General features: G+C 43.8%; 1 protein-coding gene across 3 annotated transcripts in view; it reads left to right on the top strand.

Moving 5' to 3' along the window:
* The window catches only part of LOC147144845 (rho guanine nucleotide exchange factor TIAM1-like), a 59,237-nt gene that overhangs the window by 13,544 nt on the left and 25,116 nt on the right, over positions 1-20,577 (top strand). For 2 of the 3 annotated variants that reach the window (XM_086035662.1, XM_086035664.1), the window contains exons 2-6: positions 14,350-14,422; positions 14,494-15,409; positions 16,591-17,032; positions 18,850-19,022; positions 19,359-19,583. In XM_086035662.1, coding sequence (XP_085891788.1) covers positions 14,504-15,409; positions 16,591-17,032; positions 18,850-19,022; positions 19,359-19,583 — 1,746 coding nt within the window. In that variant the 5' untranslated portion in view covers positions 14,350-14,422; positions 14,494-14,503. Of the gene's footprint in view, positions 1-11,563; positions 11,662-14,349; positions 14,423-14,493; positions 15,410-16,590; positions 17,033-18,849; positions 19,023-19,358; positions 19,584-20,577 lie in introns of those variants that run through there. The other variant, XM_086035663.1, reaches the window with a different exon arrangement.

Genomic DNA, 20,577 nt, shown 5'->3' with positions numbered 1-20,577 from the left:
TGGGTGTGTGTGCGTATGTGTGAGAGTTAATATTTTTTTTAAATCCCATTGTGTGCCTCTGAGGCCCCCCACAGACCACCCACCTCACCCCCCATCAGCATCCCTCCTGTGGTGAGATTTGCTCATCTGGAGTCATGGAAATGCATTGACCAGCTTGCTTGTCCACAAGGTCGTCTCTCCTCTCGTGTGTTTTCGTTTAAAGGACTCACAACAAGTCCACATATACAATATGAAAGTCACATGTACTTGTTGTTGTGCAAAAACTAAGTTACATGTAGCTGCCCTCCTTCTAGCGTAATCACGCTTTAAGCCGAAGCGACAAAGCCTGCATTGTCCATTTGAGTTGGTCTGGGATCAGGGGCTCCATTAGCTTGTTAGCGCAGCGAGCACAACAAGCACCTGAAAGCTGCGTCTTTAAATAACCCACAATATTCTCTTCATTTGGATGGTAAAGATGGCTGGTTCTGTATTTTGGAATGCACATTGTTCACTGTGAGCTTCGACCGCTGCTAATGTAGTCTTCCTTAAAGCAACACATCATTAGAAAACAGTAAAAGGTATGACAATTTTGGTGCATGCTTTGAATGGTGGAGGAAAGTAGCTACATTTGCTGGATGAATAGATTGGAATTTAACAAAGGATTACACATGGGGGCGGCACGGCACGGTGGTCGACTGGTTAGCACGTCCGCCTCACAGTTCAGAGGTTGTGGGTTCGATCCCGGCTCCCTGTGTGGAGTTTGCATGTTCTCCCCGTGTCCCCGTGGGTTTTCTCCGGGTACTCCGGTTTCCTCCCACATTCCAAAAACATGCATGGTAAGTTGATTGGACTCTCTAAATTGCCTCTCGGTGTGATTGTGAGTGCTGTTATTTGTTTGTCTCTGTGTGCCCTGCGATTGGTTGGCAACCAATTCAGGGTGTTCCCCGCCTACTGCCCGAAGACAGCTCGGATAGGCTCCAGCACGCCCCGCGACCCTTATGAAGATTAGCAGTATAGATAATGGATGGATTACATATGGTTACATTTATTTATGTAAATTGCTGGCGTCAGGCTGAAACCATACACTATGTTCAAATGTGGTCAATTTAATATTTTTTCCACAAATACACTATTGGTCAGTCCAAATGTGGGTATGTTATTCTTATTATTTTGCAAATGATTGCCCAATACAAGCTCTTTTTGTCCATGCAGTGTGAATGGTTCAACAAACATTTCAGTAGTGAGACACCGTTGTGGAAACCAGTAAATGGCGTGAAATTGTTGCTGCATGCTTAGAATGGGCAAAATATAGCAGCGTCTGGTGAGCAAATTGGAAGTCGATAATCCATATTGAAATTTTACCAAAGTATTAAATTATTTTAGATAAACGTGGAGTCAACATTGACATTTTGAATTTGACTTTGCCATTAGGAAGGAATGCCTTTTTCGAGGTGGGGGTGGGGGGGCTCATTTAAGGAAGATAGATAATAGATAGGATGATAGATGTTCAAAATGGCCTGAAAACAAAAAGCTGAATGGCATAACATGTCTCTAGGACGTCTTAAAGGTGACATTAACATTTATGGCGGTATTATTATCCTTGGGGAGATTGAACGGACTCGGTTGGATTGATGGTAGCATTTCCTTTCCTGGCTTCTGCTGGAAGACTCCCGCAGCATCGGGCCTTTTTCCTTTCCCGGCCTTCTTGTGTAGTCGAGTGTGTCGCGATGCAGCTCGGCGACGCTTGGCTGCACAATGCAACACGGCGGAGAGGCGCTCCGGGCGTGTAATGGTGGAGGTAATGCTCAGGGGAAGCGGAGGGAAAAACATCTCTGTGTCCAAATAATGCACAGCTCCGAACTCGGCGCTGTCGTATGCACTTGATAGCACATTTACATGACATGCTGGAGTTACGTCTCTTCGGAGTGCTCATCAATATTAAAAGCGCTGATGGAAATGCGCCTTGACGTCAACCCAGATGTGTTTGGAGTGAAGTTTGGTGCACGTCTTGCCGTTTACTGACCTGGAAGAATATGCGCCAGATGAGGAAACGTATTTGGGATGCAGTTTGAATTTTTAGCCATCAACCATGCAAGGCGGTGAGGGGACTGGTCACTGCTGGAAGGTCCGAGGATGTTTTGACGTCATCAAAAGCAGTGGGCATCAATGGAGGTCTGAATGGTTACGGCATAAGCGTATGCAAAGTTGTCTTTGTCCCCAAATTTGTTGCATGCTACTACATCCCCAAGTTATGCATTTAGCCTCTAATAGTGACTATCAATGTGTGTGTGAGCTTTTCCACTCAAATCCTATTGTGGACACACAAAACACAAAAATAACATTAAAATAAAGCGGTATCCTTGATTTTCAGGGTGTTTCCCCTCCAAAAATGCTTAAGAATGTTGCAAATAGGAAAACCAGGGTCTCTAACGCACTTCTCTGAGGAACACGACTCTAAACTGTTTCTGATTGAGTGTTATCCCTTGGGAAGGATGTAAAGAGGACGGTGTCAGCAGGTCTCGTGTAAATTCTCAAAGAATCCCAGATGCACGATAACATCTTGTAGAAATTCTTCCCAGAAGAGTGGCAGCTGTTTTGCTTGCAATAAGAGGGGGACTCCAAGTGTCCTAATACTTATGTCATTATATACAGAAAGTACATAGTGTATGATCACAAACATGTTTTTGCACAGTAACATACTGACATCCTTCCCAAGTGTAACATTGAGGCAGAAGCAGAGTGGCGTGCCTCAAGGGAATGCTTTAAGGCCACTGTTTTTTTTAGTTATAGATATAGTTGAACACCATTCGTAGTGAAAACATCAAGTAAGAAAAACAAACAAAAAAAACATGAATGGATTCTAACATCTTCTGCAAAAATCTCTCCAGAAGAGTGCAATCTGTTTGGACTGCTTGTTTGGACTGCTTGTGTCCCAATACTTTTGTCCATACATACATCAAGTGTATTATCATAAAAATGACTTTGATGAACCACGTTATTAACGTCCTTCCAAAGTTAAACGCAATTTGGACTGGCATTCCTCAGTCAAGCTCTTTAGTTTTCTATAAAAGTTGAACGCTTCCTTGTTCTTGTGGTGAGAACAAGTAAAAAAAAAAATCACAAATGGACTCCAACATCTTGGAGAAAGCCCAAGAAGAGTGGAAGCTTTAGTTATAAATGTGAGAACTATATTTTCTTTTTCACTTCTCAATACTTGCCCATGTTCCAATACTTTTGTCCGGTTGGTGTAGCTTCCTATGTGGGAAATTGTAACAGTTAATCTCCCCATGCGATCCCACGCTTTTGTCACCACAAATCTCTCATTACAGTCAATAATACTCCCACAAGCCCCTCAACTAGTGGGACCTCCACCCCGCCCTCTCCTCGCCCTGCAACCAACAGATGGGGCTTCACTAACTGCTGTGCTGCCGTTATGATACCTTCAATCGCCAATCTGTCATCGTAAAGCCGTCACGCACATATGCTCAGAGTTGAGGAAATTGTCGGGTGTGTGTGCAGAGCGGGAGAGTGTACTTGTGAGGAATGTGAAGCATGTGAAGACAAGATGAATGTGATGCTCTACACATGTTGCCAGAAGAGATCGTCTTAAAAAAACGCACTGCAACTTTGGCGTACATTGTGACGTGTGGTCAGTTATGCCTCCAGAATGTGAAAAGTGTCCCAATATTTTTAATCCAGTAATTTAAAGGAGGTTTGGTATTCCGCGGCCCTGTCCTTTGGTCCTATTTTAAATCCACCTACATTGCTACTAGCCTCATCTTAGGTAGTGTTGGAATATTTCATCAGGTCACTCATTTGGGATGTAAGTTTAATTGTTAGTTCACAAACAACAACCATTTTCCAATGCGTGTTCGTTTAATCTTTCAAAAAAGCATCCAATGTAAATCAAGACTCACACAAGTTGATTGAATTTGCCCGTCCAATTCTTTCAATCTCTGAACTACAGGAATCAGACAAAGTCAGATCTGGGCTTCTTTTCTTACCTCGCGAACACTCACACCCATGGGGGCGGAGTGAGAAAAGGGCGCTGTCTAAGATACAACCCCCACATATATAGTGTTGTGCTGTCAGATAAGTCTAATCAAAAACGTTGGTTCTGATCTTCTCCATCTATGGTTAATCACTTCAAGGACCAGGTCGTCTGGCCTGGAGACATCCTTGGTCACAAGGACTTCTAGCTCTTTCAGATATCCCTCAAAGCCACATTCCATTACATTAGCCAAAGCTGTATGCGTGCAATTATGTGAAGGCCTGTTGCTGTGTGTGTTATACAAGACACAAATTGTTTTCTTTCTTCCCTTTCTATTGATTGTTATGACTGCTTATGTGTAAGGACATTTAGAGGTTTGTGTGTGACGACCTAAAATGTGTAATGCAATTACCGTCTGATCAACATATGGCTAATATTCAGCCATCCATCTAGAGTCAGTAATTACCAGCCTGATGCTAATATTGGACAAATCCTTCAGCAGCACTAAGCTAATTCGCCTCTTGAGTCTGCCGTGCAAGTTTGAAAACTCCCTTTTGTTTGTTGCTAGCACGGAGTTAGCCGCACAACGCTGCTGACTGTCCTTACTTCTGTACAGAGCTGGGCATCCGTCCATGCTTTAGTCCGTCCATGAGTTCCAAAGTTCTCAAATAGAGAAGCTATTTGAGCCCCGCCCGGTCGGTCCGAGTCAGGCAAACGGCGTCGAGAACAGACTTTAGCGGTAACATGTCACACGCTTGTGCCGCAATCCTTACACAAGGCTGATTAAGGAAAAAATAACAATATAACAGTGTTGTACACATTTCAGTCCCACAGACGCAATGACCTGCCCCATATTGATTTTATTTCACTGCTCACCACGCTGTGCCTGTGTGTCTGTCTGTTGTTTTTATTTGCTATTTTTACTTTATTTGGCGGCATGTGGGGCGCCTGCGTGTGATGTGAAAATTATGTTCTCGACGCCGATTGGCTGTCACCGACAAGGGACGGACTGGGACCCCGCGGGTCGGCTGGAAATACCGCCCAGAAGTCATAGACGGATAAACGATGCCCAGCACTTCTTCTGTATATACAGAATCTAGTATTCATTATCCTTGTAGAGTTGCCACACATTGGGCTGCTACTGCTCATTCTACTCACTTTGCTGCTGTAAATCCAGAAAATCCCCTTTGTGTTAGTATTAAAGGTTTATTCTATTCTATTGATTTGCGCAAAGAGCAAAATGCCAACGCTGACGCATGCGCTGACACTGGTGCATCCATCAAGTGTACTAATGTGCTCAATAAAATGTAGTCGGGATAAAAGCTCACAAACAAATGGAACATTTACAAAAAGCAGCCCTTCCCCCGTGTGTACAGGACACAAGTTAAACGACCACCAAGCCCCCTCTCGCCCATTCCCACCAACTCCACCTTTTGTCCTGAAAGCGCTCAGCGGCTGTCCTGTACCCAGCAATTAACAGCTGTTTAGGAACTTCAAAGCCATCAATGAGGAGCTAAAGACCTGCAAGCAGGATGCGCTCGAGTCACACCTTTGTCGGGTGACGACGTTACAGATAAAAGTGCCGCCACGCCATGGGGGGCTTCCTCAGGAAGGACACATACTCGACCCCAATAGTGGTCGTTTTCCAGTCAACGCGCTCACGCTGTACGTTTGTTTAACTGCATGAAGTCTGAGAGAGTTGCAAGCTTTGACGCTGATGTTATTTTGCGACAAATGCTGGCAAATGACTTCATAATGACACATGATGGTGTCAAAGGAGCAACTGTTTGACTATTAGTAAATGGTAGTGCTTCATAAAAACAATGCATTTTAAGTATTTTATTTGTACACAAAATGATTTGCAGCAAATTATGTTGAATCATTTAAAAATGTGTGAACCTATTAAAAGCTTTGATGTGATTATGAGATCAAATAAATCTGACATCACTGCAGGAATAAAGTTGCTTAAAAAATGCTGCATAGTTACATTTTTTTTTCTTTAGAAAAAACTGACGTATTTTTAGAGGATACAGACCTGTATAATAAAGTCCTATTTTGAGGAAACAAAAGACCATTATGAAAATAAAGTTGTACTTTTCAAACTCGTCTATTAAAATATGACTTTCTTTCCTTGTTAAACTTTGACTTTCCTACCTTAATATTATGAATTTATAGTGGTGAAATACCACTTTATTCTCATAAAATTACAACTTTTTATCCTAACAAAAAGCTTTGTTCTTGCAAAAAATGTTGTAAAAAATGCAACTTTATTCCATAAAGATGCATCTTTTCTATTCCTGTGGCATTTAGATGTACACATGGTAGTTATGTTAAATTACCATAACATAATGGTAATTACATGGGGGTCTTTGGAAAAACATGAAATGTCTCAATGTGTGCTCGACAAACTTGGCCTTAGAACAAGTGTAGACGACATCAGAAGTTGCGGTGGCACATTTAAACAACGTCCGCCGGTACGGATTTACATCTTCCAACCTCATCTTGAACAATTGTTAAATGAATCTATACCTCACCCTTTTCACATTTGAAGCTCAAAGATGCCGTTTAAAATGTACATATCAAAGTAACTTGAAGTTTCAGGGTGTACTCTGGAAAGCGTAATCAGAAAAGTTGATATGTCATTAACATTGAGTAGACAATGAAGAGTGTTGTGAAGTGGAAGCTAATTGTACTGTTATTATTAATTCTTTGTGAATTCTGACTGAAGTCAGGGACCTTTTATTAAGTAAGACTCCTGAAAACGGTTTGCAAATTGTGAAAAAATTAATATTATGTTTAAAAAAAAAAAAGTAGGCTAGTGTTGTTTGTTAGTTAGCATGCTACTTCCAGGTTCTAGTGACTCCAAAGAATCTTCATCTAGATGTTCAACACAACTTAATGGGTTCTTCATTATATATACTAATGTACAGTTCACATTCAACACTACTTGCACCATTCAGCCGGACGTGGGCTGGCAGCATCCTTTGTATGCTGGCTAGGTCCTATTACCCGAAGCCACCTGAGCCTCTTGTGCCAAATCAATTCTGAAGGAAATCTCATCAGCTCGCTTGTTTGTCCTATTAACGTAAGAGTATGTAGCAAATCTGTGGCTGTGGAATAGCAGCTTAGCAAGCATGTTTATATGCCACTTGCTTGTAATAGGAAGAAAGCTGTCCCAAGGTCACCTGCTGTGGCGATTAATAATATTAGCTGACCAGCCAAGTAGTTTTAACGTTAGCGCTAATGCTAATGTTAAGCGCTTTCTGCAGTGCTACAAACCTCATTCAATACTAAAAGGGTTATATACTGTTTTTGAGATAAGTTGTAATAAAGTGTTTTTGTTCACGTTTCAATAAAAGCAATAAATAAATAATGCTTTTGTCCAAAGCTGTCGGTTTAGCTAATGTTAGCACTGGTGCTACTGTTCACGACTGTCTATAAGTGCTTATAAAAAGGACCAGATATTGTTTCTAAAACAACATGTTGACATAAAGACTTTGGGCCCTATTTTCGTGCCAAGCGCAAGTCTTGCGCAAAGCGCATTCTAACTGTGTGCATGGATGGAGTTTTCTTTCTTTTTGGATTTTGCTAGAATTTGCACAAGTTGAATTGGGCGTAACAAGGCGTTTGGGCCTTTGTGGGATGCTGTGGGATGGAAATCGTCATTTCCAGGCCAATACTCGCGGCATCCCTCATTTGCATCAAAATCAGCGCGTGCTGATGCATGTATGCCTGAGCGCGCCGTGCTTGAAATTGCGTAAACCGAAATAGACTCGCTGGGGTCTGTGGATGATATTGGCAGGTAAACTGCCAGGTCTCGCTATCTCTGTTTAGATAGGATGTTGTCCTAAAATTGAGTTTTGATAATATTAGTGTTAATGTTACAGTAAAAACAGTACAAACCTATTGTACTGAAGGTGAACTTTGCAAGCAATGAGCATATACATGCATTAGCTTATTTAGACAATGAAATACACGTTGTCCATTTGGATGATCCGAGAGACAATTCACTTCTCAACTATAGAGGAAGCCGTAGAGCAAAAAAGATAAATTAAACAAATACAATTCCCTAGTGATGTGTGGATAAGCGGTACAGAAAATGGATGGATACTTTCTTAATAAAGGCAGATTTGATTGCGTTCAGGGTAACTTTTTGGGCCCAAGAGAAGACAATGTTTTTGTGAGATCCAGTAATCTGCAGCGCTCATTTTAAATATCTAAATTGAACCTTTAGTTTGAGGAGGTAACAAGACGTTCTTCAGATACTAATCTACTACCTCTATAGTTTGTGTTTGTGACACAAAAATTGTTTTCATAAACTGTAGTTTAAAATGTATATACAGCTTTTATTTTTGACCCATGAATGGTAAGATCTCAAGTATAGTTACATACACGCCTGTTGTGATGTGTCTCGCTTGGTAAATGTGGTTAAAAAAAAATAAAAATAAACAAAAATACTAAAAAGTTAAAATTTCAAGAATCTTAGATTTGTACATTTTGGCTCAAAATCAACTTCCCATGGCTAGATTTAACATTTGAAGCGTCCGTTGAGGTAGTTGTTGAGTAGTTGGCAGGGAGGAAATCGGAGGAGCATCTGCCGCCCCCAACCCTGCATACACACACACACACACACACACGCACACACACACACTTCAACTTTTCAAGTGGCAGTGTTATTATCTCTACACCGTTCGGAGTGTTCAGATTACAGGGTTGTGTGTTGCAGCTTGTCACAAGTCTGTCCGCTACATTCTTGCTTCTCACCACTGAAGTGAACCTCACTAACTCCTGCAATGATTTGAAGAGTGTGTATGTGTGTGTTTTTTACAGTGTCAGGGTGTCCATGTAAGTCAGATTTGAGGCCACAGGGCGCAAATGTTCAGTCTTTCCATCAAACGACAGGCATCTTGACAGCTTTTGTGTTTTGGGGCTTCTTCCAAAACGGAGGAAGCGAACAAGCCGGCTGCTCGTGTTCCAACATGCCCAAGGGTTTGTGAAATATCAGGTGGACTTTAATAACAATGCAGTCCCAAATGTATTGTGGCGCATATTTCAGGGATGACGAAGGAGATGCTCGTAAATTTCTATGTGCGACAGTCACGCAGATCACGACTGTGAATTTCAGTGCAGTTTGTACTGAAACGAGACGAACCGGACGGGAAGGTGGGTTGGGTCTACACAGCATGGGGATCACGGTGGGATAAAAACAAACAATGCATGAAATCAGATCGGATTTAGGGCTCTTATGATAAATATTGTTAAAGCAACACTGTGTCATATGTCTGTTTTTATTGATTATGGCGGCGCCTTGTGGACAAAAGCCGTTGTGTTTTGACAAAAGTCAACCACATTTTCCATGCGCGCCAGCACGTTGTGTTGTGAAATCCTGAGTTCTCACTGGCCTGCAAGTTGGACTGAATTACATTTCTATTTCCAGTGGCTGTGTGAAAGATGAATAGAAATGAGGTAATGAATCAAATTTTGTTTAAACAATACCTTTGTTTGTTTCGGGACTTCTGCCATGACACCAGTAATAGCGCGTAGATGTTTGAATTGACTTCCGTCCTTATAGCGAAAGGAGGAAGTGAGTATGCCGTAAAGCAAATTCATTCATTTGTATTTTTTTTTGGGTGCCAGGGTTGCCCCCATCCTCTTCAAAGTTGCTTAGTGCCAGTAAAAATGATACAGACCCCCCCCCCCCCCCCCCCTCAGTGCATGACAAAAGTCCCATTCAACTACTTATAGTCAATGGTTCATCGAAAAAGTTGTGAACATTTTTTATTAAGGTTTAATTCTTGCCCAGTACTGCTTTTATGCACATCCTGGGTATACCCTGTCAATACCAGCCTGACGCCATCGAAATATGCCGAAATATATCGGTTATTTATAAACACTCGTGTCTGACATAACAAAACTACTAACTAAAGCTTTGTTTTATTATTATTTTTTTTTTAACTCATGCATGTGCAACTAATACCCCCGTGTCATTATGGGGAAAATGGTATGTTTGGAGCATTTAGCCGACAAGTATGTTCGAAACATATTTCCAGAGCTGGGCAGTCCGTCCCTGGGCCGGACCGGTCGGACCCTCCGGCCCGGCCGGATGCCCATTTTTGGGGCGTGGGGTGGGGGCTGACAAATTTTAAAAAATGGCTGGACTAAGCATGGCCGGAAGTGGATTTTAGTCCGGCCCACTAATCGGCCCTCATGCGTTTGACGTGGTCACGAGGCGGCCAAATTTAATCTCAGCCTACTCAATGAAAGGCTTCTTTTTAGGCTTCTTTCTACTCCCGCGTCGGCGCGAGCGTCAACTGCCGCATTGATTCACGTGACGGACGCATTGTGCTGTTGGCGACTGGTCTGCGACACATGCCACGCACCCATCAGGAATTGTTGCTGCTCTGATCGGTCCATTATGTCACATGTTGCGATGACATACAGTTTCCCACAGGGAGAGGAGAGGATGCAGCACGCAGCTCGTTGCTGCTGCAACGCAAACTAGTTTGGCAGTAAAATTAAATGCATTGTCTAGTCATCTCGGTCCCTTTATGGTTGTAGCAGGCACGATATCCATTGTTGTCATTATCTTTTTGAAGCGACGCCCCCTGACTTGGAACTTAACTGTTTCAAAACAACTTGTGTCCGGGAGTATATTAAGCTGCGTGCAGCACTCAAGTATGACGCTGCCACATCAAGGTGGAGTTCATGCACTTCTTCTGGCGTCTTTCCTACTTTCGGAAATACGCCGTAGCAAACCTGCTGTGTATAGTGGTTTGCTGGTTTGCTTTTATTTTGAAGGCCGTGAACGAAGGGAAGTGTGGAAAATAAATTAATAATAAATAGTAACTTGTTGAATGCGACTTCTGGCCGTCTGTTGGACCCAAATAATTATACAATACGACAAAACCAACCACGGGGCTCGCAATGGAAGTAAGCACACGCAGTAGGGTAAGTAGTAAAGTACTAGTGGCGCATTGTGAAGCGTGTCCACAGCGGATTCGAATAGTAAATTAGCCAGCTAATGATCCTTAAAAAGCCTCTGCTGTTAGCATCTCTCCCGCGGCGGCGTCAATCACGGACGTTTATTTTTTTTTTTGGGCCGGGGGGCGGAACGGGGCTCGGGGGGGTGATAATTTTTATGAATAAGGGCGGGGGGTCGCGGCCGGAAGGGTACCCGGTTCAAGGCTGGAGGGTCACGGCCGAACCGGCAAAAAAGGGTCAAGTGCCCAGCTCTGTGTATTTCCTAGTCAATTTTTTTTTACTCCACATTGACAGTTCCACGCTTCCACAGTCTGTAGCAGGTATTGCTACAGTCTCAAAATTGCAAAAATGTGCAGTTTATAGTGATTGTCTTCTTTTAACAGGGGTTTCCAGTTTAGTGTGTCCAATTCCTGCCATAAGACAAACTGACACCCCAAAATGTTTTTAATTGCCTGTAGACGGCACAAGACAGCAGCAAATCTATTTGACAAGACTAAACAAAGCTCCTCCCCTCACTTCAACTCAGTGCTTTGATCATAAAGGTTTGCGTGACATCATGTTTTCCTCATTACTTTAGGCTGTGTTCTTGCCTTGAAACATATTGACATGTTGGCCTTGCGAGTAGGTGACATCATATCAAATGACTAGCCAGTACTGAAGAAGAAGCTCTTTTACCACTTTATTTTGAGAAAGGTGTCATGTTGAAGAAGGTGAGATAAAAGTGCTTCTGCTGCTGCTTTTGATACATTGCAATTACCAGTATATTAACCCTTTCATGCAAAGTGGTTGCAGCTATTTAAAAGTTGCTTTCGCCTATATTAATTCAACTAAAAAATATATGTATATTTTAAATAATAACATTAAATCATAACTAATGCATGAAAGGGTTAAAAATATTTTTAAGAATTTAGATTAATTAATATAGGCGAAAGCAAATTTTAAATAGCTGTCCACTGTAGTGACCACTATGCATGAAAGGGTTAAGGACAAAACTAATTGGAAATGTGGTAATATGAATGATGTTATTTTTGCACGTTTGGCGCCCTTTTTCATTCTTGACTGAAATTATCATGATTATGATGGATTATCAATGATATCAAGGTTAGGACTTGGCATTTGTGATATTGTGATTGCAGCTGACCACTATGATTCCACTGGCATCCAATACACAAGCATTTGTGAAAGCACAATTAGAGTGCAGTTGCTCTACCTAGTGGAGGAATAGTGAATTAGTGCCATATGCGTTTGAATCCTTTCATGAAAAGGTAATAAATTGCAAATAGTTTCTGATATTAGAAGTACTGTTATGTCATGTCACGTGACAACTCCTTCACCAGTGAGTGTAAATACTCAAAGCAAAACTTTCAATAAGTAGTACCATTTTTTTGTATCATGTGACCCGCCGACCAGCACTCGTAAATACTCAATTAAAATCTAAGCTGATACCATTTTTCACACATGGTGAGATCAAAGAAAGCACATGGAGCTTTTATGAGATGTGATGTAATTTTTTCCACTTTCTTTACCCATGGTGATGTTGAACTTACTTTTTAACCAACTGAAATTTGATATTTATATAAAAAACATGTTCATATTTGATTCATTTCTTGACCCATGCACTCTAAAAACATTTGGTTAAAAAACAACCCAATTATAGATTAAAAATTGATCTGCTATGTGGGTCAATTTGACCTATTGTCAGTGGCTTGTTTTGTGCATTAAAAAAACAGTATTGGGTCATACTGACCCTAGTAGCGGTCGGTCCCTTGAGAATCGTTTTCAACTTAGTTGGTAATCATATAGATCACAATGTATCCCAACAGTTGATCATCTTAGACATTTTTGGGTGGTATTTTTTTTTCTTTTTGCTGGATATATTTCACTTTCGAGGATTTAATGTGCCATATGCTTCCGTGACTCTCACATAACACACTTCCATCTGCATTTGTACGGTGTAAACGTGACAACATTTGTCACTCTCAGTCCTGAAGAGATGAGTTGGCCTTTTTCTCTGAACTTGTTTCCCCTCCTGAATGTCACAGCCAATGAGCTGTGGGCTGACGAGAAAGGATGGCCGTCCTTGAGCATCAAACATTGAACACTGCGGTGCCAGCAAGAGGTGATGAGTGAGCAGAATGAAGGGAAAGGGCGCAACAAAAGATAGAAAAAAAACGGGGTCAGCGCCAGTTTACGTAACACCCCCCTCACCCAAGCCCTACTCGTGAGTGCATGCGGTAGCCAGCCAGCAGAGGATTGGGCTCCCACTCGCCCGGGTTGGCTGCACACGCGATTGCAGCGCACCCCCAAGCGGGCTGTCCTCGAAGAGGATGGGTTCACACATTAGGAAGAGTCACTTAATCTCTTGTCCCATCTGTTTATGCTCTCAGGGCACTTTTTTCCAGCCTAGAGGGAGATAGCGACATTATAACTACATTGGACTCCACACATAATATCCTCTATTTGTCAGCAGAGGGGAGGCGCAGTTTATGGGCCAAGCAGGGCACTTAGGGAGTTCATATGTGAGCAACTCTCAAAAAGCTTTTATGACTGCCGTATTGCATTCTAAATATAGGAATATGGTCGCATTCTGAGCGGACAATTTGCGTGGCGTGTGGCCCCTTTAAGGGGCGGCAGTAGCGCTTGGTTAAGGAATATAGAAGGGATGCACATGCATGTAACCTTGCATGCATGCAGCAAAGCACTAAAGGCACACATAATTGTACTATATCATCTGATTAGGTACACCTCATAGTCTAATGAAATAAAATATAGCTGTGCCAAAAAATAATCTTCCATAAAGTTGATAAACTGATGTGCTCCTATCGCTGGGACTTGAACATTGAACAACAAGAAATGGGTTACCAGTGTATCAGTATAACTGTGGTTAAGAATATGAATTTTAGTATGACCAACATTTTTGAAGAAGAAACTTTATTTACCCTTTCAAGGTTTGCCACAGCAAGTTACACACATGATATGTTTGGCAGTTTTTGTACTAGATGCCCCAGCTCACAAAACCCACCCATTGTCCATGGGTGGACTGTCTACCCTGACTGGGATTTGAACCCTCATCTCAGTGTTACCGACTGAACCATCTGGCCATCTCCAATGTTTTCTAAGAATTTTACATTAAATTTACTTAAACTTCACTACATGAAAATGGCAAGCAGCTTCAGTTCTTTAGCCCGCCCAAATCCAATCATCAACCCAATCTGCTGGGTCAAAATAAATAACCAAATCTGCTTCAAAACCACAGCTAGCCAGCAAGTGCCTTAGGAAAACAACCCAGCATTTTTTTCGTATGCAGTATACAACGTCACTTCCTTCTGGCGATACCACTAATGTCCAATCATGTTTCTTGGCAAGCTTTTTCACTTTGCTGTTTCTTCTCTTTACAGCTGTACAGGTTGTACCAAGGGTCGAAGTTTGGTTGATAAGCAACATGTCCGAGAAGTTGCGTGCATTCTGCAGGTAGGCTAACACAGCACTTGTCATTTGTCATCATTAAGAAGCTGGTACATAAGCCTCCTGATGTTCTTCAGGCGCTGAATCATGGGAAATGCGGAGAGCCAGCACGGGGAGCATGCCTTCTTCGGTACAGAACGTGGCTATTTGTCACGGAAGCATATGTCACGCTCACTTCGCATCTCCAACAAACAGTCGCGACGCTGTCGGCATGCCTCATCGGGCAAGATAGAGCACAGGAACTCCGAGGCCAGCACGCGCTCTAGCAGCACCCCGAGCATTCCGCAGTCCCTGGCCGAAAATGGTCTGGAACCCTTCAATGAGACCAACATTCTGCCGGACTTTGGAAGCCCCATTTGGGTGGACCGCGTGGCCATGAACCTGAGGCCCATGTCTTTCCACCACGACCTTGCCAGTCCCACGGCGCATGGCAACACCATGCTCATCACCCTTCCTGGACCCACCGCAGACGAGGTACAGGATGAGGATGTATACGCCGGCGAGGTGACATACCTTCAGGACACTCGGGACGGCTCAAAGGAGACCGCCGGTTTCAAGAAGAAGCGATCCAAGTCAGCGGACACTTGGCGGGATGACAGCCTGGACTTCTCCCTGTCCGACCTCAGCCAAGACCACCTGACCAGCACGGAAGAGATGATAACCCCTTGCGCCGAGCGGGACTTGATGGACTGCGAAGGCCCGCTGCAGTCCAGCCCCGCGGACTCCACAGACCGGGCCAACTCCTTAGACGAACTGTACAGTCAGAAGACCCCCGGTTGCGGGCAACACCGTGGCCACTACACCAAGTGGCAATATGGCAAGCGGGTCGTAGGGGAGGGCGAAGATGATAAAATGATCTCAGAGGAGGACGGCAACACATACAGCGCCTTCACTCTGCCGTGTAGACGCTCGCATTGCCTGTCTGAGAGCCTGCGCGGAGCCCAGGCCGCCATGAGTGCCAGCATGCAGGGCAGGAGGGCACAGACCATCCAGGTAACGTTGATGTTCTTCTCATTTCAGGAAATGACTCAACATGCTAAGGCTGCATTCATCACACCGTGTCTTGAATCTGGACAAATTTCAAGGCATTCTGCAGCCTAATGTGAGGCCTGGTGTCACAAACTTTGACCTTAAAGTCTTCCACTTTGAATTCAGTTTTCTAAGCAGGCCTCCGCTGTTGTCGTAAAAACAAAAACGACACAATCTGTTCTTCACTTACTTGCATGTATAGTGTGAATGTGCCCAAATTGGCATCATTACGGATAGAGCATGAAAACCAGTCTAGAATCCTAATACGTACAGCCTGGTTGCAACACAAACAGGACCTTGCATCTCAACCCAGCCCCCCCGATCTTATTTATTCCCCCTTTTCATTGTGTCTGAGTGTTTCCTCTGCTGTATAAGCTGCACAATCAGATTAACAGCCCGAGAAAAGCTCCTATTTTCTCCTGCTGCTTGTTTTTCTTGGTCCATAAGAGAGTTTGGGGGGCGGTGAGTTTAAAGTCACTCCCCGTTTGAAATGTTTTCGTCTTTTGTCATGCTAATGAGCGGAGGCCCGTGGAAGACTGTCACAGTAAAAATACTGTGCATGGTGGCCTTGTCATTGCGAGGCACCCCTCCTGATCTCCCCGCCCTTTAAAACCCTGTACTGAATGGCGCTCCCAAGCGCATGATTGGATCACGTGATTGGACGGCGATACAGAGTTCTGCGTTCCGCCCGCTTCCATCTCCCAGGAGTCTTTGGCCATGTGTGTAGGAGCAGGGGGCGGAGGTGGAAAGGGAGTGGGGCAGACGCGGTGGTGCCACAACAAGGGCAGCCTGCACTTGAACAACAGCGGTGGTCCCATTTAGAACAGAAACTTTTTGTGCCAGGCGGCTTGTTTTTGCAACTCTTGAGGATGCTCAATTTCTGAAACGGGGTCAGGGCTAGTTAGTTCTTGGATGAGAATACTAGGTGAGGTGAGATTACCAATCCTTCAACTGAATGCCTGGATAAATAGGGAGGTTTGGTGTCAGGAAGGACATCTGGCCAGAAAAAAACTTTACCAAAACTTGATCAAAAATGTGAGCCCGAATAAGGAAAAAGCTGGAAGAAACAATAAAGATCTGAGGTACTGGATTGTGATGAAGTGTACGTGGTCATCATGCCGTCTCACCCGTCACGGGCCCCACAGGACGTCACCGCCGGCGAGGGCAGCGAGTACGAGGACAGCGGCATCGATGGGGTGACGGCCGAGGCCGAGTCCCGCCGCTACAAGACCATGTCGGCCTCCTTCTCCGTCTGCTCGGCGGCGGGCGGCAGCGACAGCGGGAGCAGCGGCGGCGGCGGAAGCGGCGGCGGGACCGCCGACTCCTCCCAGGGCGTCTACGAGAACTTCCGCCAAGAGCTGCAGATGAGCTCCTGCCAGACAGAGAGTTTGGAGGAGGTGCTGAGCGACGAGCAGAGCACCATGAGCTCCGCCTACCAGTCGGACGCACTTCTAGGCGTGGGCGTGCAGGGGACGGTGCGCAAAGCAGGGAGGCTCGCCGTCAAGAACTTCCTGGTGCACAAGAAGAGCAAGAAGGTGGAGTCGGCCACCAGACGCAAGTGGAAGAGCTACTGGGTGTCTCTCAAAGGTTTGTGATACATTCACATCAAAACACTTCTACAGCATGTCACACGTACTTCCGGGTGGCACCACTAGTGACCAAGGCAACTGCTCGACTGATCATTTTACTCTTTTACCGCTGCAGTCGGAATGTGTCAGTTGAAAAGAAGTTATGAAGTAAATTACTTGGCAGGCAAACAGAACAATGATCTTAATTTATATTTCAACAGTTCAAAAATAGATGGGCTGGAAATTCAGACATAGTTGACATTATCAGTGAGGCACTGGCTAATTAAAGGAACCAAGGAATGACACAAACTTTGGCACTTATTTTATAGTTCTGCACTTAAAATTGATAAAAATACCCCCACAAAATAACAGTTGTGATTTTAGAAGAAGGCGTGAACCTGATGACGTCAACGCAGGGATGAGGTGAGCCTAATGCTATTGTTTACTTGTTTGCTGGGTGTCATTTTCTCATGAAACTCAAAGAATTAAGCAAAACTATATAAATGGGATGTACCAAGCAGAAGAGTGTGATTTGCATCCGTCATTTCAAAGATTTTGACTTTGAAGATTTAAGTGTTGTGGTCTCAGTTTGGAAGGAAATGGCTTGCTTGGGCAAGTATCCATGGCCGCCTCGCTGCAGAAACTGAGTTGTGGTGCGGCTGTGCAACTCCTCAGGTTCGGCTGTTGGAAACCTCCTTGCGCAGGCATAATTGTCTCGGTACCAGGGCTATGTACCTAATTGCCGTCTTGCGCTGTGGCTGACCGTTGGCAGTGAGCTTTTAGCCGCTAATGCAGCCAAAGCTAGCAGGACGAACACCAGCTCCTTTCCAGCCGGGGCTTCTCGTCATCAACAGCCGCTCAATATGGATTGACTTATGCTTGTGATATTTGAAAGGTTGAAGTGGGCATAGGTAGGGATGGTTGGTGTCGATTGAGCACAGTTTTTGAACATTAGAAGTGATGCATATTCTGAGATCGAGACTGTCCGAATTATGTCCAGTTCCGCCGCTGACGTCACACCAAGATATGCGTGTCCATATTGCAGAGGAAAAAGGTGTTTCCAGTGTAGTTATTTGCTGATAACTCCAAAAACAAATGGATAAAATTGAAAATGCAAGCTAGTTTAATATTCCTGATCAAAAAATATATGGGGAGTTTTTTCAGTGAAAAATGTGTCATCCTGGCCATATAGTCCCTTTAACTGACTTTTCTGTTGCTTGGATTAATGGCACAGACATAGTATCATACAGGAAGGGCCGATGTTGTGGCCACTTTGTGATTGCTTTCTGTTCGGGAAGGCTCGGTTGACATCGGACTCACCACACCTTCGTACAACGATGCACAGACGTATTCTTTTGGATCTAAAATGACTAGACCGCTGTTGCTGTTATGTTTTACTAAATTACCAACCCACTACCCAACCAAACATTTTCCACATTGTGAGAAAATGCCTTCCACGAACCTGTGGATGGAGGCTTGGTTCCACTTGATTTACTCTCCTCACCCGCAGGTTCTGCTTGATTCATTTTAGGGAATTGTTTTCAGTTCAAGTTAGCAGTAGGCCCTCAATTTTCTGCCACCCGGAAGTACCCTGGTTCCTATTGTTTACAAACATTATGAAAAGGTTGATATCTAAATTGCATGAAAAGTCTATCCCCTGCTACTGTGGAACATCCACCACAATAAATGAGGTTCACTGTACATACTTTTTTTTTTCTGCCCAGCTGCACTTCTCACATTCGGCCCCTGGAGAGCAGAATGAAGCTTCTTTCATGATCAGTCCTCTCCAGTTTCAAAGCAACCATATAGTAAATTTCTCTCCATTCCCTTGCTCAGGCTGCACTCTGTTCTTCTATGAGACCGATGGGCGCTCAGGAATTGACAACAGCAGCATCCCAAAGTACGCCATCTGGGCGGACAACAGCATCGTGCAGTCCGTACCCGAGCACCCCAAAAAAGACTTTGTGTTCTGCCTCAGCAACTCGCTGGGAGATGCTTTCTTGTTCCAGGTAAAACAGTTGAACCCACAAAAGTGCACAAAAATATCGGAACACAACATGAGCTTCAGACCTTACACCACTAGATGGCGGTAGCCAGTGCTGTGCAAAAAAAGGGGGACATATGGGGGTGGGGTGGTGCTAGGGGGGGGGTTGACAGGGCAGCCCACACCCCAAGGTAATACACCAAACGCATGTCAACTAGATAATTTTTCCAAGCCCCTGATAGTTCGTGAAGGGGCATCAAACCATAGAATGGGGTAGCCTCACTCCTCTACTTTTGAAAAAATAAAACAGGTCATTGTTTATAATATGTCGGCTTCAAACTGCAATTGTTTTGCCGCGCAGACGTGCAGCCAGACGGAACTGGAGAACTGGATAACTGCCATCCACTCAGCGTGCGCCACCGCCGTCGCCCGACAGCATCGGCGCGAGGACACGGTGCGCCTGGTTCGCGCCGAAATCAAGAAGCTGGAGCAGAAGATTGACATGGACGAGAAGATGAAAAAGATGGGCGACATGCAACTATCCGCCGTCAGCGACGCCAAGAAAAGGAAGACTATCCTGGATCAGGTACACGTGTGGAGTGTCTACGTATGGTTTATGTATTCAAATTCAGATTTTTTCTGTATTTTCTAAAATGCTGAAAGTATTGATGTTGCACTTTCTTTCAGAGAAGACAAACTGTTGATGTTAAACTTTAGCCCAAAAGAAGACAAGTTATTGATTGATATGTGCTTTCCTCAAAAGAAGACTAACTATTGATGTTACCCTTTCTAATAAAGAAAACAACTGATGTTTCACATTTCTAAAAAGAAGACAAGCTATTGATGTTGCGATTTCCTTGAAAGAAGACAAACCATTGATTTTGCTTTCCCAAAAAGAAAACAATCTATTGATAAGGGTCTTTCCCTAAAAGAAGACAAGGTTTTGATGGTGCACTTTCTGAAGAGTAAAAGAATGACTGAGACTGTTAAAGCCCCCCCCCCAAAAAAAAACACATCCCCCAGGAGTGTGATGCCCCCACTTGTTCATCTTCTTTTTAAATGTAAATTTATCACTGCAAAAATGTGGATCAAGGAAGTGTAATTGCCATTTCTTGTTGGTGGAGTTCAATTGACCTGCAAACAAATCACATGTCCTTTTATTAGATGCACCCATGCAGTGCAAATGACATCCATACAACATTTTTGCCTTTGCAAACATAATAATGGTCAGAGGTATTAATTGATACATCTTTTTATCTGTTGCCGTTTGCAATGGTGTTCCGAATATCGTGGGCAGCGAGTGTATATCCCAGCATGCAGTTGGCAGCATTCATCATTCCTGCCTCTCTTTCTCCATAATAATGAATTGTCTTTAACGGGTCTGTTTCAAGGGTGCTCAAGTGGTCTTTGTTGGGCCTGTTAGATAGGGGCAGTTCTGTTGGGTCAGTGTCAGGTTTCCCATTGTGCCCAAGTGAATAGATAAGAGGCATGAAACACTGGCAGCCAATGGAATTTGCGGCATTGTCGCTGTCTTGGCAGTCACCAATAGCTCCCCTCTCCCAAACAGCGTCGGCCAGAAC

This window comes from Filicampus tigris, chromosome 7 (assembly GCF_054856515.1).
Source record: "Filicampus tigris isolate MCC_2025a chromosome 7, RoL_Ftig_1.0, whole genome shotgun sequence".
In the NCBI taxonomy this organism is placed as follows: domain Eukaryota; kingdom Metazoa; phylum Chordata; class Actinopteri; order Syngnathiformes; family Syngnathidae; genus Filicampus; species Filicampus tigris.
This window is presented reverse-complemented; position numbering and strand designations above follow the sequence as displayed.